The sequence below is a fragment of the Octodon degus genome, unplaced genomic scaffold, assembly GCF_000260255.1.
Source record: "Octodon degus isolate 3935 unplaced genomic scaffold, OctDeg1.0 scaffold00230, whole genome shotgun sequence".
Lineage (NCBI taxonomy): Eukaryota > Metazoa > Chordata > Mammalia > Rodentia > Octodontidae > Octodon > Octodon degus.
In genome coordinates this window covers 1966017-1978413 of record NW_004524806.1, presented here as the reverse complement: position 1 = coordinate 1978413, position 12397 = coordinate 1966017, and the positions used below count along the sequence as shown (strand labels likewise).

Genomic DNA, 12397 nt, shown 5'->3' with positions numbered 1-12397 from the left:
TTATTCATTTTTATTTATTACATTTATTTATTGTGTGTGTGTGTGTGGCCAGCTCAGCCCACCAGGGGGCGGGGCTGGCTGGCATGTGGAGCTGGAGGATTGAACCGCGGTCCCTGTGCTTTGCCAAGCTTGTTTCAAGTAGGTGCTTTAGACCACTGAGCCATCTCTCCAGCCCCTAAAGAAATAAACTTTAAAAAAAAACAAAAACAAGTCATGCATGCCTGTATCATTAACTCAACAAATATTTGAGTGCCAACTAGGATGAGGTTCTAGAGCCCAAGGAAGGGATCACATAGTCAGTCTAACAAGAATTAGAATGAGAGTGATGTGATGGAAGTTTAGACATACAAGATGTCTCTGCCTGGCTTGCCACAAAGTTGCCACACCTTGTAAACACTAAGCTTGACATGTGATTGTCTCCTGACCATTCCTGCTCAGACTCCTGCCTTGACCCCAGTTTGTTGTTTATATTCATATATCAGAGTATGGACTGCTCAGGGATCCTGGGAGTACAGATGGTGGTGACCAAGGTAAGTGGTTTATGTGTGGGCCTCCTTAGCACCAGCAGCCCCCTCCCACTGTGCTTTGCCCTCCAAGTCACTTTGTTATCTCAAAGCCATCTTAGTAGCCTTGTGTCCTCACTTTTTAGATAAGAAATTAAAGTGAGCAGGGAATCTACCAGACCATATGGCCAATCAGTAGTGGAGTCAAAATTTGAATGTAAAGCTTTTTGGGTTGAGGTGAGAACTGAGACAATGCTAGCAAAAATAAATAAATTATATATATATAATTTTTTAGGTGGGTTTTCACTGTGTAGTCCAGGGTGGCCTTGAATTCATAATCCTCCTACTTTAGCCTCTTGAATACTATAGATATGGGCCTACACACACCTGACTTGAGGAAAATTTTTTTAAAGTAGTTATTCTTTTGTCAGAATTCAAAGATGTAGATATAGATACAGATATATATTCTCCAATACTTTATTTTAAGAGTCTCCCTTGGACTGGGGAGATAGCTCAGTAGAATAAGTGCTTGCCTGGAAAGCACAAGGTCCTGAGTTCAATCCCCAGTACCACCAAAAAAAAAAAAAGTCTCCCTTAAGTTGTTTAGTTGCCATGGCTGAATTCTTGTGATCCTCCTGCCTCATGCCAGAGTACTGGGATTATAGCCATATATCACCACACTCAGCTAAATGTAACTACTTTTGTTGTAAACTAGGTTGATTTTATTTTCTCAGCAGTTTCTTATATATCAACTACTACAAAAGCAAAATCAATTTTTTTGTCAGTGATTTCATAGCTGTCATTTTACATTTGTCTTATTTGAATCTGGTTCTAGGAAGATCCATACACTAGAGGTGGTTAATATAGCTCACATCTTAGCCCTTTAACTGTGAGCCCTACTAATGTTATTTGTTTGTTTGAAAACTTGATTTATCCTATAGTTGGAGTTAGTTGATTATATCCTCTGGAATTAATACATCCATCCTTATTTTCTGTAAATCAGTAATTTTTGTAGATTGGTTAGAGTGTTTAAGGCAAAAAAGCTTCATTGACGATGCTTATTTCCTATTGGATCAGACCTTAAGAGGCTGTTAATTTGATTGATGAGCTTGGCTTTATGGTAGTCCATCATTTTTTTTTTTTTTGGCGGAACCGGGGATTGAACTTAGGCCCTTGTGCTTGCCAGGCAAGCACTTATTCTACTGAGCCATCTCCCCGGCCCCAGTCCCTCATCTTTTACATAGTTAATAATTTCAAAAAATAAAATATTTTGGGGGCTGTTGAGATAGATCAGCAGACTAAAACACCTGCTTAGACAAACTTAGTCAAGCTCAGGGACCGTAGTTTGATCCCAGCACCACATGCTGCACCAGCCCTGCCCCCAGGCACACTTAGCTGGCCACCGAGTCCAGGCATAGTGGCATACACCTATAATCCCAGTGCTGGGATGGCTAAAAACAGGAGGATCATTATGAGTCTGAGCTGCATAGTGAGACCCTGTAACAACCAAGTACATTTAAAAAAATAAATTAAAAAAATATATATATGTATATGTCGTACAAGGCAGGCATGGTAGCACACATATAATCCCAGCACTTGGCAGACTGAGGCAGACAGACCACAAGTTCAAAGCCAGCCTGGGCTACTTAGTGAATTCAAGGCCAGCCTAAACTTCATAGTGAAAAAAAAAAGTTTAAGGGCCAGGGAGATAGCTCAGTAGACGGATGAAAAGTCCAGCATGAGGAAGTAACTAACTGCTTGAACTAAAGCCGACCCTAGAGTTCAATCCCTGGTACTGCAAAAAAATAAACTTCATAATGAGACCCTGTCTCAAAAACACAATACAGGGCTGGGAAGATAGCTCAGGAGAATAAGCGCTTGCCTCGCAAATGCAAGGTTCTAAGTTCAATCCCTGGTACAGAAAAAAAAAAAAAAAAACAACACACAATAAAGAAATAATATTATATGTATGATATATACATAGAAAAAATATATATATATTAGCTGTACCTCCTAACATATTGTAGTGCTTGCTTCGGCAGCACATATACTAACATATATTCTAGGGGTATAGCTCAGCAGTAGAGTGCTTGCCTACCTTGTGTGAGGCCCTAAATTCAAACCCCAACACCATAAAATGGAGGTGGGGAGAGTGTGTATGGGTCAAGTACTTAGGATTCTTCAGCTAGAGTGTCTAGCAAAGCAAGTTTATCCTTAGGTGAAGAGATATATGGAGACAAGGAGGAAGCTCCTGATCAGGCCTCTTAGAGCTGAAGCCACCAAGGCACCGGTTCTGTTGGCAGCCACATACCCTTTTGGGACATCACGTAAAATGATGTAACTGCGTGAAAAAGTGGCAATGAGTTGGCTCTTCTCCCTGCTGAAGTCTCTGAGCTGCTACCTTAGAGTTTCTCATGAGTGCAGAGCTCTGAGTCTGCTGTGTGAAGACTCAGTGGAGGCTTCTTGGTCTGAGAAAACTGCAGCATATTTGATCCTTATCTCTTTGTCTTTTGAAAGCTGAAATCAAGGTGGTCTTCTGGTGCTGCAGTGGTGAGTCACACTTACAAAAAGGCTGCTTGTTTTGGAGGCAGAGGGTGAGATGAATTGGAGTGACCCAGTTATCAATAGTAGAAAGTGGCAGCTTGCAGGGTACCACATAGTCCAATGCCTGTTTTTACAGGTGAGAAAAATAAGGCCAGCAGAAATGCATTAGACTCCTACTAGCAAGTTGGAGGCTTGAAGAAAGCCAGCACTAAGACTCCAGTTCTCTGACTGTGATAGCCAGTCAGCACCACCTACCTGGAATTTCTGAGATGGGGTGGCCAAATCAGCCTCCTGACTGATTCTTAATGTGCACTCAAGATTTGTGGGTATCCCTTTGTTCTGATCTTGTCCTTGTTTTTCTACTCCCAGCTAGATTCTTTGACTTGGAAGTGTACTCAACAGCGATTAGTCCTGGCTGGGCATGGTGATGCACACCTGTAATGCCAACATCGTGGCAGGCTAAGGCAGAGAGATCACAAGTTGGAGCTGAGACCAGGGAACTTAAAATTTTAGTTCAAAGCTTAAAAGGTAGTTTAGAGCTCAAAGGCCTTGGTGGCTTGCTTGGTCTGTGGTAGTACAGTGGTTTAAATACAAACAGGATAATCATGAGTGCTAGTCTCAGTTCCACACTAGCCAAGGTATCTCAGGCTGCATTTTGCTGAAGAGAGATGAACCAGGTCATTGTTGCCCAGAGCATAACATGAGTGTGCCAGGTGACTTGGTATAAAGATGAATAACATCTTCTTTATTATATTTATACCTTTCTTCCACTTATAATAATACTGGTTTTTCACATGTAGGTTTCCCTTTTAATGTATTAAGGCTAAAATGTTGATAAATTCAGACAAGATAGTTTTCCAGATTGCAATCGTGGAAAACCATCATCTCTATCCTCATAACCTTTCATAGTTATAGGAATATATTCTGGAATATATCAATCACAAATGTGAGCATATTTCCATCTTGGCCAATTTTTTTGTTTGTTTGTTTGTTTTGGCGGAACCGGGAATTGAACTCAGGCCCTTGTGCTTGCCAGGCAAGTGCTTATTCTACTGAGCCATCTTCCTGGCCCCATCTTGGCCAATTTAAGGACTGTCCAAAGATAGAGGGAAGCCTGAAAGTTAAATTTAATTGACATATATTTATCATATGGTTGGACATCACAGAATAAAGATAATGACAGCTCCCATGGAGACCCGTCTGGAGGCTGGTAAGGAGTTTTGTAGTGTATTTGTGAAGTATATTTTGAGCCACATTCATGACAAGTTCATAGGTACCATCTCACAGCTGTTTTCAGCATATGTCTGGAAAGTGTGCTCAGTAATTTAGTTAGTATCAGCTTCTGTTACTGCGAAAAGATGAGGGTGTTGGCATGAAAGCTAGGGGAAGTGGCCACAGAAGTGGGCAATCTAGGGCTTTCTGCCTTTCAGGATTTCCTTGGAGAGAGTCTTCACCGAGAGATTTGCTGATAGCCAAGGATGGCAAGCAAGGGGCCCTCGGCCTCTGTATCCCCTGAGAACTCTAGTGCAGGGGGACCCAGTGGGAGCAGCAATGGCAGTGGTGAGAGCGGAGGCCAGGACAGCACCTTCGAGTGCAACATATGCCTGGATACAGCCAAGGATGCCGTCATCAGCCTGTGTGGCCACCTCTTCTGGTCAGTATCCCTGCTGTCATCCCAGAGTTAATGCTGTGAAGTTTGGAAAGCCTATGGCCCTGGCAGCTCAGAAGGCCTCTCTCCCCCTTTAGGTCCTGATATGCTAAGGTCAGAGGGGCAGAAGACCTAGGTTCCCACCCTAACTGTGCTGCTAATAAGTGGGTGACTTTGGGCAAATACTGTCTCCACACTGGGCTGCTTCTCCCCATTTGTCCAGTGATAATACCATTTAATGATACTAGTACCTGCCACATGACATGCTGAACCTAGAGGAAGTGGCAGTATACCATACTAGCTATGCCAGTGACTTGTGGAACCATATTTCCTCCCCACAATTTTTTTTTTTTCCTTCCCACAATTTTGACTCTGCTACTTCCCTACTAGCTGACCTTAGACAAAGTGCTTGTACACACTCCGCCTCGTTTTACTGTATTGTTTGTAATGACCCAAAATATAATAAAGACTTAGAAGAGACAACATACAGCACATACTGTGCATTAGCTGACCATAATTATCACTATTGTGTGTGTGTATCAAAATGAAGGGGCAGGATTTTTGTCCACTTCAGCCTTGATGACCACAGAGGTCCCTATTGGCTCTGAGAATATAGGAGAGTGTTGTTGAGTTTTGCTTTTTTTCTCTTGAAATGTTTGGGCTAAACCTTGAAAAAGAAAGGGAACCTTGAGGGGTTCTTTTTTTTTTTCTCTGAATGCCCTCTGGAGTGGTTTGGCTGGCTGGAGTGCTATGGGGATTGAACTACAGCAACCTGAGGCTGACAGCTTTGTGGAAGCAGCCACTTAAAGAACTGAGCTACGGCCAGGCCTCCAAAAAGAAAGGGAACCTTGAGAAGGGAACCTTTTTTGCCATATGTATGGCAAGAAAAATGGAGTCTATGACATCCCAAGGCAGGTGATTTCTAGAGACAGGTGTGAGCATTTTGGGCTGAGACCCTGAGGCCACTGTATACCTCTCAAGCCACCTAGATAGGAGGCTGGACATGTTTGGAAAGAAGACTGGTTATAGAGGTTTGGGCCAGATTATCAAACCCAGATTTGACTGAGAAGACATAGAGCCAATGAATATTTCACATAGGAAAATAGTATGAAATGAAGATCGTTGAAGCAATGTTTAGAGGAGTTTAACCTGATACCAGTATAAAAGATTAACTTATTAGTAATTAATAGAATTATGCAGAGATTATGTTGTTATTCTTGTTGTTCTCAGATGTCCTGCCCTAATCTTCTTTGTGAAACTGTTGTAATCAGCTGTATCAAATTGGAAATACTTCAGAATATCATAAAAACAAATGTTAATGAATGACAGAGTTAAGAATTAAGAGGTAGAGAACCGTTGGAAGGAACATGAATTTTAAAATGGTACAGATGCGTCCAGACTAGACGGTGTGTCTTTGGGCAAATCTGCTATCTTCTCTATAAAGTACTTTAGTTTTCTCATCTATAAAGTGGAGATAATTATACCCCTTGGTAGGTTAATGTGACCATCCAGTGATATTAATAAATGAAAAGGTATTCAGCCACATCCTGTCACACAGTAGGTGTTTAATAAATGGGAAGAATCCATCATTGTCATTATCCTAAATTTCCCTCTGAGGGTCATTCATTTCCACTTCTTTTTCTTTTTCTGGAACCGGGGATTGAACTCAGGCCCTTGCGCTTGCCAGGGAAGCGCTTATTCCACTGAGCCATCTCCCAGCCCTCATTTCCACTTCTTACTCGGAGCCTTTGAGGGAAGCTGCCATGCTCCACTCAGGTTAGAATGGTATTGAAAGGTTAGTGTTGGAGTATGATGTGAGGCATCTGTTTTGTTCAGAAAAATTGAATATATGGTTTGTGAAACTAAACTGATTTGAGAATTGAGAAAGGAGCTATCTTGAGACCATGGTTTACTCAGCTAAAGAATGTATATGTGTGAGGGACCAAAAGCATATTTGTATTTTTCTGCCATCCTAGTGAATAGTAGTTGTGCAGTAGATATTTGAGTGAATTAGATAATGAAGGAGAAAAGATAATAAAAATCAGATCTTTCCCTTCATTCCAATAAGTGCCATTTTTTGTGTGTAGTGCTGGATGTTAAAACAGCAGTAATCTAGAAATCTGGAGATTGTCTTTAATTCTAGGGCAAGTTGCTGCCTGTTTCCAAGCTTTGATTTCCTCCTTTGAAAATGGGCAGCAACTCCCTAAGCTGTAGTTGCCCTTTCTGTCAAGTAGCTTCCTCATCCTTACCATTACTTAGCAATGTTTTTAGAGTAGGCCTGAACTTTTAACCTACTTCCTGCTAGCAGAACTATCAAGGCAGAGGAGAGCTTGAAGACTGTCCAACTGGATCTAGGCTACTTAGGAGTCCACACATCCCTTTTGAGCCTGAGGAGGCTATGAACCCGCTGAAATTGGGCAGTAATGTAGTAAGCATGTACATGTATGCTTACATGTACTTCACGAGAATGCCTGTGAAATTTTCTACAGGAGATAAGTTTTTGGAATTTTTCAGAGGCTGTAATGGACTGAAGGCCATCTGGATGGTCTGACCTTAGGGGTCTGCATGTGCAGTAGGATCCTAGAGGTGGAGACTGGGTTCTTTTCTCCACTGTCTTGGTTTTCCTGTGATGTCTCATTTCTGATCCCAATAATCCCTCAATGGGAATATGATACCCTGATTTTCCCTAGTTTTTCTATTCTAGCACTTCCACCCTATTCATCAAGTATTTTTACTAATGAAAACCTTTTTCTTCTTTTCCCCTTCTCCTTGATGACTGGTTGCCCTGGGGACTCTGGCAGTTGGCCGTGTTTACATCAGGTAAGATGCATTCCATTTTACTCTGTCTTTCATCAGCTATGGTTGCACAAGACAGCCTTAGTCTCGGGAGATTGCTGTCAGAAGCTGCAATCTCTCCTGTTTCTGGACTCATTTGCTTCCTTACCCTAACCCCTTTTATATACCTACCTCCCTACTAACAGACACTTAATGAAATAAGGGATCATTAGTATCCAAGATGGTCCTAACTGCCACTGTTAACCACAGTGGCCTTGGCAGATCACCATCTCACTGGGTCTCAATTCTTCATCTTAGGTCAGATCAGATTTGATGAAATACTAGGTCTTCTTTATTTTTGAGAAATTCCTCCTCTCAACAGTACTCCTATTCTTAAACATTTTGAAAATGATGATGGGAATAGAGCTTTTCTGAGGAAGGAAAGTCTTATTTTCCCAGCTTTAGCTTATTATGAAAGACAGTTACATTCACAAGACCTAAACACCTATGTGATGAGATAGGACTGGACTTGGCATTCACAGTTCTGTATAAATTATGTCACTGCTGCTTGGCTACTTCTATGGTTGTCTTCAGTAAAGTACCACACTTATAAGTGATCATATGGTTTAGGAATGTGAGAGGAAGACAAGTTCCATATACGTAGAGCCTCAGCATCTGGATGGGAGAAAGAAGGGGGAGATGAGAAGTCTGACCCTAGTGGAACCTGGTAGAACGTGTTGGTTGTGCGCTTCTTAGGAAAAACATATAATGTAGATTTTGGTGATAGTATAAAGTAGGGTATAAATCATTAAATGCTATTGGCTCTATATCCCTGGAGCCCTAGAGTCCCAGTTATATAATAAACCTCATGACATTGGGTCTAAAGGTACAATTTATGTTCTAAAGTAAGTGTTGAGGGGTTGGGGATATAGCCCAGTGGTACAGTACATGCAGACCCTGGGTTTTCTCTTTAACACACATACACAGCCAGTTTAAGTGTGATAGTATTAGGTGGGGGATGTGGTTTGGTGTTGGAGCCCAGCTTTCAGGGCTCTCGGTTTGATCTCTAGCACCACACACACAAAAACCAAACCCAGAAATTGCTACACAATTGTATAAGAAAATAAAAACAATGAAATTTATAGTATTTGAGACCAATTTTGATTTCACCACTGGTAAATATTTATTGAATGTTAAGAGTGGGAATTGGAATCAGGTTTCTTGAGGTATTCCTTTGCTTGTGCTGGTGTTTCCCACTTGGAGGTCTCTGTCCCATATCTTTTTTCTGCTTCTAACTGACTATTACTCTGGTGGATCGTTGGCCATTTCTGTATTTTTCTTTCCTGCTTGTAGTGGTTGGAGACCAGACCTAACAGACAGGTGTGTCCAGTTTGCAAAGCCGGCATCAGCAGAGACAAGGTGATTCCACTGTACGGCAGGGGCAGCACCGGGCAGCAGGACCCCAGGTGAGGACTTGGGATGCATATCATACGTACCTCTCCCCTCAGATACCGATTCACTTCCTTTCATCACTCCCTGATCCTACCTTTTACTTGGTGCTTGTTGATTACTCAGTTCTGAGGCAGTCTTATCCAAATGGACTCAACTGGGAAGGGTCAGGTAGGCAGAGGAGAGATCTCAGGTTGCCACTTGCTGGACTGTAACTGCACCTACCCATTGTGTGTCATCTTCCAGCAGATAGGCTATGTGCTGGTCCTAGGGAACCAGCAGTATGCAAGACATTAAAAATCACACGTGTGCAAAGTGCTGTGAAAGAGCACTTTTTACATCCTGGGGAGCAGGCTTCATAGCAGGAAAGTGTCCAAAGAGTGAGGCTGCTGCAACAGGGATACATAAAGTATGAGTGAACAGGCAACAAGCAGACTGGGTAGCTTTGTGGACTGGGTGGTTTTGGAATTTCTAGAAGTGAAGATGTTGGTAGATCTAGTATTTTACAAGGACATATACTGAGAGCTGTTCATAGTCTGGCACCCTAATCTTCTCCAGAAATATCTCTTCCCTTCTCCCACTCCATCCCAGCATGCTCTATGCCTGAGATAGTGTGGACTTTTTTGCTGGGCATGACAGTCCACACCTGTAATTGCAGCATTTGGGAGCCTGAGGCAGGAGGATCACTACAAGCTTAAGGCCAGTCTGGGCTACATAGTTCAAAGCTAGCCTGAACTACATAGTGAGACTTTGTTTTTTTAAAAAAGTCATTTTAAATAAATGGAAATCACTGCAAAAAAAAAAAAAAGTCATTTTATTAAATGGACTTGCCTTTCTATCTTTATCTGCCTTTGTATATGGTCTCTGCTCTGCCTCTTCTACCCTCCTTTGTCTTTCTGAAACCGCCATCTACTGCCTATCTCCTCCTAATTTAAATCTGTCTTTCATGAGCAGCCCTAAAGTCACCACCACACTTTGTTAAGCATTTTTCACACTGCCTTGTGACTGTTTCATATGCCTTCTTGAAACTATCGTTACCTCAAGAGTAAGATCTGTCACCAGTCTTATTATTGGTAGCATCCTGCCTAGTGTCCGATATGTAATAATCCTTCAGTCCAGCATTTGTGAGATGAGTGATCAGAGGGGATGAGACCCAGAGGTAAAAAGAACAGCTTGGAGTGCTTGCCCAAGAGTAATGAGAGGGAAAGCTAAAGTTAATAGGGACAGATCAAAGAGACACCCTGATTTCAACCCCCTCAGCTGGCAGTCCATCCTCCATTTCAGTTTAGATTTGAGATTTCTGATGTCCAGTAAGCCCAGTATCATCCAGGCATAGGGAAAGCAACTGGCCATAATTAATAACCAGTCTGGGCCAGTATTCTGTGAGAAGTAGGCTGTCATACAACCTAATAAATATTTCATAACAAGCTGATTTTTCTCCCTGGTTCTCTGTACAGTGAGGGAAAGCAATTGCAGGTGGAATGAGTTAGTATTTGGCTTAATTTAGCATAACTATATGCTGGGCAGGAAAGGGAGCCCTGACCCTCTTAGTAAAGAGTACCCAATTTGCACAGGAGCAACTCAAGACATTTTGCCATGGACTAACCACACCATTTCTTTTCAGAGAGAAGACCCCTCCCCGTCCTCAAGGCCAAAGACCAGAGCCGGAGAATAGAGGGGTGAGAAACATTCTAGGAGAAGCTTGTAGAAATGAGTCTATGGCATTAGAAGTTTCCCTGTTGAGCCTATCATTTTTCTCCTTTTTAAAAATAAGTTTATTGGTACATTTTAGATATACTTAGTGATCACATTCATCATAGGGACATTTTAGATATACTTAGTGATCACATTCATCATAGGGAACTTGTAGCCATTTTTTTTCCTTGATTATAGAAATAAATATTTGCAAAGTACAGAAAAGAAAATGTGGAAAAATGAAATCACTTACATGCACACTGATCAGAGATTACCACTGGAAGCACTTTGATCTATTTTCTCTTCCGTTTTTCTGGGGTTTTTTCTTTTCTTTTTTTCTTTTTACTTTACAAAATAAAAAGAATTGTTTGGCTCATACTTATCTTTTTATGTCTTATATGCATACTGATTTTATTGATTTATTTATACATTGACATATATTTACATAATTTTTCTTTAATATGTGCCACCTATTTTATTTTATGTATTTATTTTTTTGCAGAGCCGGGGATTGAACTCAGGCCCTTGAACTTGCCAGGGAAGCACTTATTCTACTGAACCATCTCCCCAGCCCGTGCCACCTATTTTATAACTCTTAATATTTCACTTATTCTACAAATAGTAAGCCTCTTCTATGTACTGAGCATTATTTTAGGCAGTCTACGATTTATCAGTGAACAAAGTAAAATTTTTTGCCTCTTGGGGTTTATACTCTGAAAGTAGAGAATTTCAACATAGTTTGAGACTATTGAACAACTTTTGTCAGTAATATTTTATTTAATGGCTGTTCAATGTTCATTTGTGTGGACATAACATGATTTATTTACTTCTAGAGCTGAGTATATAGGTCAGTGGCACAAAAGTCTTGAGTTCAATTCCTGGTACGAAAAAAATTTTGGAAGCATCATTTATTTACTTCTTTGTTAGACCTTTAGCCATTTCCTTTGCTTTTTTTTTTTTTTAGATAAGGGTTCATTGCAGTTCAGGCTAGCCTTGAATTTCAGTGATCTGCCTCACATTCCAGAGTGCTAGAATTATAAGTATATACCACCACACCCAATCCTTCGTATTTGTTTTGTTTTTTGAGACAGGGTCTCTATGTATATTCCAGGCTGGCCTGGAATTCAGGTAATCTTCCTGCTCCTGCCTCCCAAGAATGGGGATCACAGGTGGGGGTCTTTTGTGTTTTAAAAATACTTTGGTAAACTTAAAAGTTTTGAGCAGATTCACAATTATTTTATTAGAACTAATTCTCCCAATTATTGTCTCAAAACTTTGCATATTTAAATTAGACATTATCCTAATGCTTGGGAAGCTGAGGAAGAAAGATTGCAAATTATAGGCCAGCCTAAACTACTATAATGAGATTGTCTCAAAACAAGCCAAACAGTTGTTAGCCTGGCATGGTAGTGCACAACTGTGACTCAGCATTCTAGGAACCTTAGGGTTATCACAAATTTGAGCACAACCTGGATTAACTTAGCCACTTAAGTAGCTATCTCAAAATTTAAAAAAAAAGAAAAAAAGGCTGGGGATATAGCTCAGTACAAAGGCCCTGGGGTTTAATTCATAATACCACATGATCACCTGTATTTCTAGCACTTTAGGCTAAGGTAGGATTGCCATGAGTTCAAAGACAGCCTGAATTACATAGTGAAACCCTATCTCTCTGCAAAACTCATCCCACCAAAAAAAGAACCGCACATAAATTCAAGACAAGCCAGGACTACATAGCAAGGCCCTATCTCTCTCTCTCTCTCTCTCTCTCTCTCTCTCTCTCTCT

At 41.0% G+C, this 12397-nt stretch overlaps 1 protein-coding gene across 1 annotated transcript in view; it reads left to right on the top strand.

Annotated features, from left to right (window-relative positions):
* Nucleotides 1–12397, top strand: part of Rnf185 (ring finger protein 185) — a 37589-nt gene that overhangs the window by 22972 nt on the left and 2220 nt on the right. Inside the window, exons 2-5 of the mRNA XM_004645558.2 lie at nt 4478–4701; nt 7497–7515; nt 8824–8936; nt 10544–10598. Coding sequence (XP_004645615.1) covers nt 4526–4701; nt 7497–7515; nt 8824–8936; nt 10544–10598 — 363 coding nt within the window. The 5' untranslated portion in view covers nt 4478–4525. The remainder of the gene's footprint in view (nt 1–4477; nt 4702–7496; nt 7516–8823; nt 8937–10543; nt 10599–12397) is intronic.